The 2,500-nt window shown below is 41.6% G+C and overlaps 1 protein-coding gene across 6 annotated transcripts in view; it reads right to left on the bottom strand.

The window, feature by feature from the left end:
* Nucleotides 1-2,500, bottom strand: part of LOC138032139 (regulating synaptic membrane exocytosis protein 2-like) — a 57,913-nt gene that overhangs the window by 6,462 nt on the left and 48,951 nt on the right. For all 6 annotated transcript variants that reach the window (XM_068879741.1, XM_068879736.1, XM_068879735.1 and 3 more), the window contains 2 exons: nt 1,142-1,359; nt 683-822 (listed from right to left, as the gene is read on the bottom strand). In XM_068879741.1, coding sequence (XP_068735842.1) covers nt 683-822; nt 1,142-1,359 — 358 coding nt within the window. The remainder of the gene's footprint in view (nt 1-682; nt 823-1,141; nt 1,360-2,500) is intronic.

Raw genomic sequence — 2,500 nt, 5'->3', positions numbered from 1 at the left:
CTCAAACTTGGTTTAAGAATAAACACTTTTCTGAGCTTGATGGGGATTAAGCCAATTTGGGTAAATCTTACTATTGTGCGAGGACTTGTTTGTCTAAAAGACGTTTTGGCTGTACTTCCAGAGGGCTTTGGAAATAGTTTTATTTCTCAATTGATCCCGAACGTTCCAGGAAAAAAATGCATCGTTCCACTCCCACCTATTCCGAAACGTCTGTAGTTGTGGTAAGTCCTTCGACATATATTCCGAAGCAACAGGTCAAGAATCTAAAAAAAGTCACAATGTGGAATTAGTGCTACCACAATCAGGGAATTAGTCAAGCTCGAAAGGCAAATTCGCGTTTTTTTTGTACAGAACGGAACGTGCAGGTAATTTCCGGTAGAATCTGACTGGCTCACATTTATAGCATGACAGGTGGGGCGGCTGACGACTCGTTAAGAAATTGTACCAGGCGTACTTTTCGCGCCCTCTCCAAAGAAAATAACGCATGATCACGACAGCGGCTGTTGTGGTTTTCCCGGGCCTCTTAAAGTTCGGGCGAGCTCAGTTGTCGACACACAGAAGCCTGGTAAAGACTGCGACCGCGTTTCACCAAATTTTTAAAAATCAGAAAACGGTAGATCCCAAAAAAACAGCACCCAAGATTTTAAAGGCATCTACAGTGAGAAAAGCGCGACATCTTCACCTGAAGTGTCTTTCCGGTAAATTCGACTTTAAACTCCAACTGCTGTTGATATAAAGGTTCCAATGTTCTTCGCGCAGTCCGGGTTTTCTTTTTCAACAAACACCTCTTGCCCTCCATCACGTAAACCTTGACATACGGGGCTGGAATAAAAAGACGAACAGACACCAACATGAATGAATACCATGAATACCAACTACTTAACCAAATGGTTGTTTCCACTGTCTTATGCTCACAACAATTAAGTTCACTTTTCGATTCGCTGGAATATTATACTAACGCGTGGTACCACGAAACTGGTGTCACCAGTCGAAGTACATATCTAGGGGCATTAACGGGTATAATCCCGTGTGGCTGACGGGATTTACGCCAGGCAACGACTCTAGTTTTCTTTCATAAACTCTTCGCGCCTTTTGCCGCTCGCACACCTCCAGCCACATTACAACCACAAAACAGTTTTACCTGGCAGAATCTTTGATCCTGGTTTCGGTAACAAGCCCTTGGCTCGTATAACTTCTACTTCTAACATTCCTTTTCTGTCAAACATTGCTAACTGTATGTCTCCCATTGAAGGTGAGGCAAGCACTTGGCGACCTACAATCTGAGCCGGACCCAGGCCATCAATGAAATCACCCAAGTGTCCCTCGTTTCCAAGTTTAATTCCAGGAGGAATCCAAGGACTGAGGAAAATAAAACGCAAAGTTAATCAACTGATCAGTTTTTCGTTAAAGGGACTAAGAGATATTCTATTGTAAGACGTCAGCAGTCGATGGAAGTCACGGCAAGAAATTAAGATAACCAAACAAGAGATAGAAGGGTAGAACTAAGAAAAAATACCCTGATTTTGCAATAATAACTTCGCTCAGTAAACAAGGGTGAATATTAGAAAGATTGACAATGCGACAAACTTGATTTAATTGCTCATCTATACATTTCCGAAAAGATGACACCACTAAATACTGCACAAAATGAAAAGTACACAAAATTCCGAAAATGCGTTGACAGAGCATGACGAAAGGAGAATTCAATAACTACGAACAAACTAAACGTTCTAATTGAAAATTTGTGTAATTGCGATGGAATTTACTTCTGCTTTTTCTGAAATAATCCTTGATGTTTATTCAAGAGCGATGTAAGGGGCAGCCAAAATTAAACATAGATTTTAAAAAGAATGAAAACGTTCAACGAAGGGCAGCTAAACATACAAGGATAAGTGGAGCGACCATTAGAAGACAAGTCATATTTTTCTTTTTGCGCCGTAATTTAGCTCAGTTTACTGTAAATAATAATTAAAACGGACGTCACATTAAGGTAAACAAAAACCGAGGATAACAAAGCGCCCGAAAGTATCTGCTAAATAAGAGGTAACGTAAAACTCCTCAGCCGCGCAAGAAACAACGATGGATTCACACCAACACCATGGACAAAGCGGCTGCCTATCCATTTTGCACGGCACTTTGAAGTTTGCCGAGATTCGCTTTCATTTCCGACAGATATTTTTAATTCAGCAGCTCACTGACACTAGGGAAAGTAGAGGTAAAAGGTCCACTGAGTTTACTACTACCAAAGACATCGGGAACTTCGTCTGAACGATCCAGTCTGTCTGATGAAAACCGAAGCAAAAAGGCCGCATGCGCGCGAACCCTCCTTCGAACGCTCTCCTGCAACAAAGCTTTCACCGATTTTGGTCTCAAGATCAAATCACCGAACCGGAGCGTTGGTCTTTTGATCTCAATCGTACACCTGCCACAAAATTCATCACGGGTAAACCCAGCTTCACTGTTAATGACAGTTCTGACAATTGCAAACTAATTAAAACGA

The sequence above is a fragment of the Montipora capricornis genome, chromosome 14 (assembly GCF_036669925.1).
Source record: "Montipora capricornis isolate CH-2021 chromosome 14, ASM3666992v2, whole genome shotgun sequence".
NCBI classification, from domain to species: Eukaryota; Metazoa; Cnidaria; class Anthozoa; order Scleractinia; family Acroporidae; genus Montipora; species Montipora capricornis.
The sequence above is the reverse complement of the archived record's forward strand: the minus strand, read 5'-3'. Positions and strand labels throughout refer to the sequence as shown.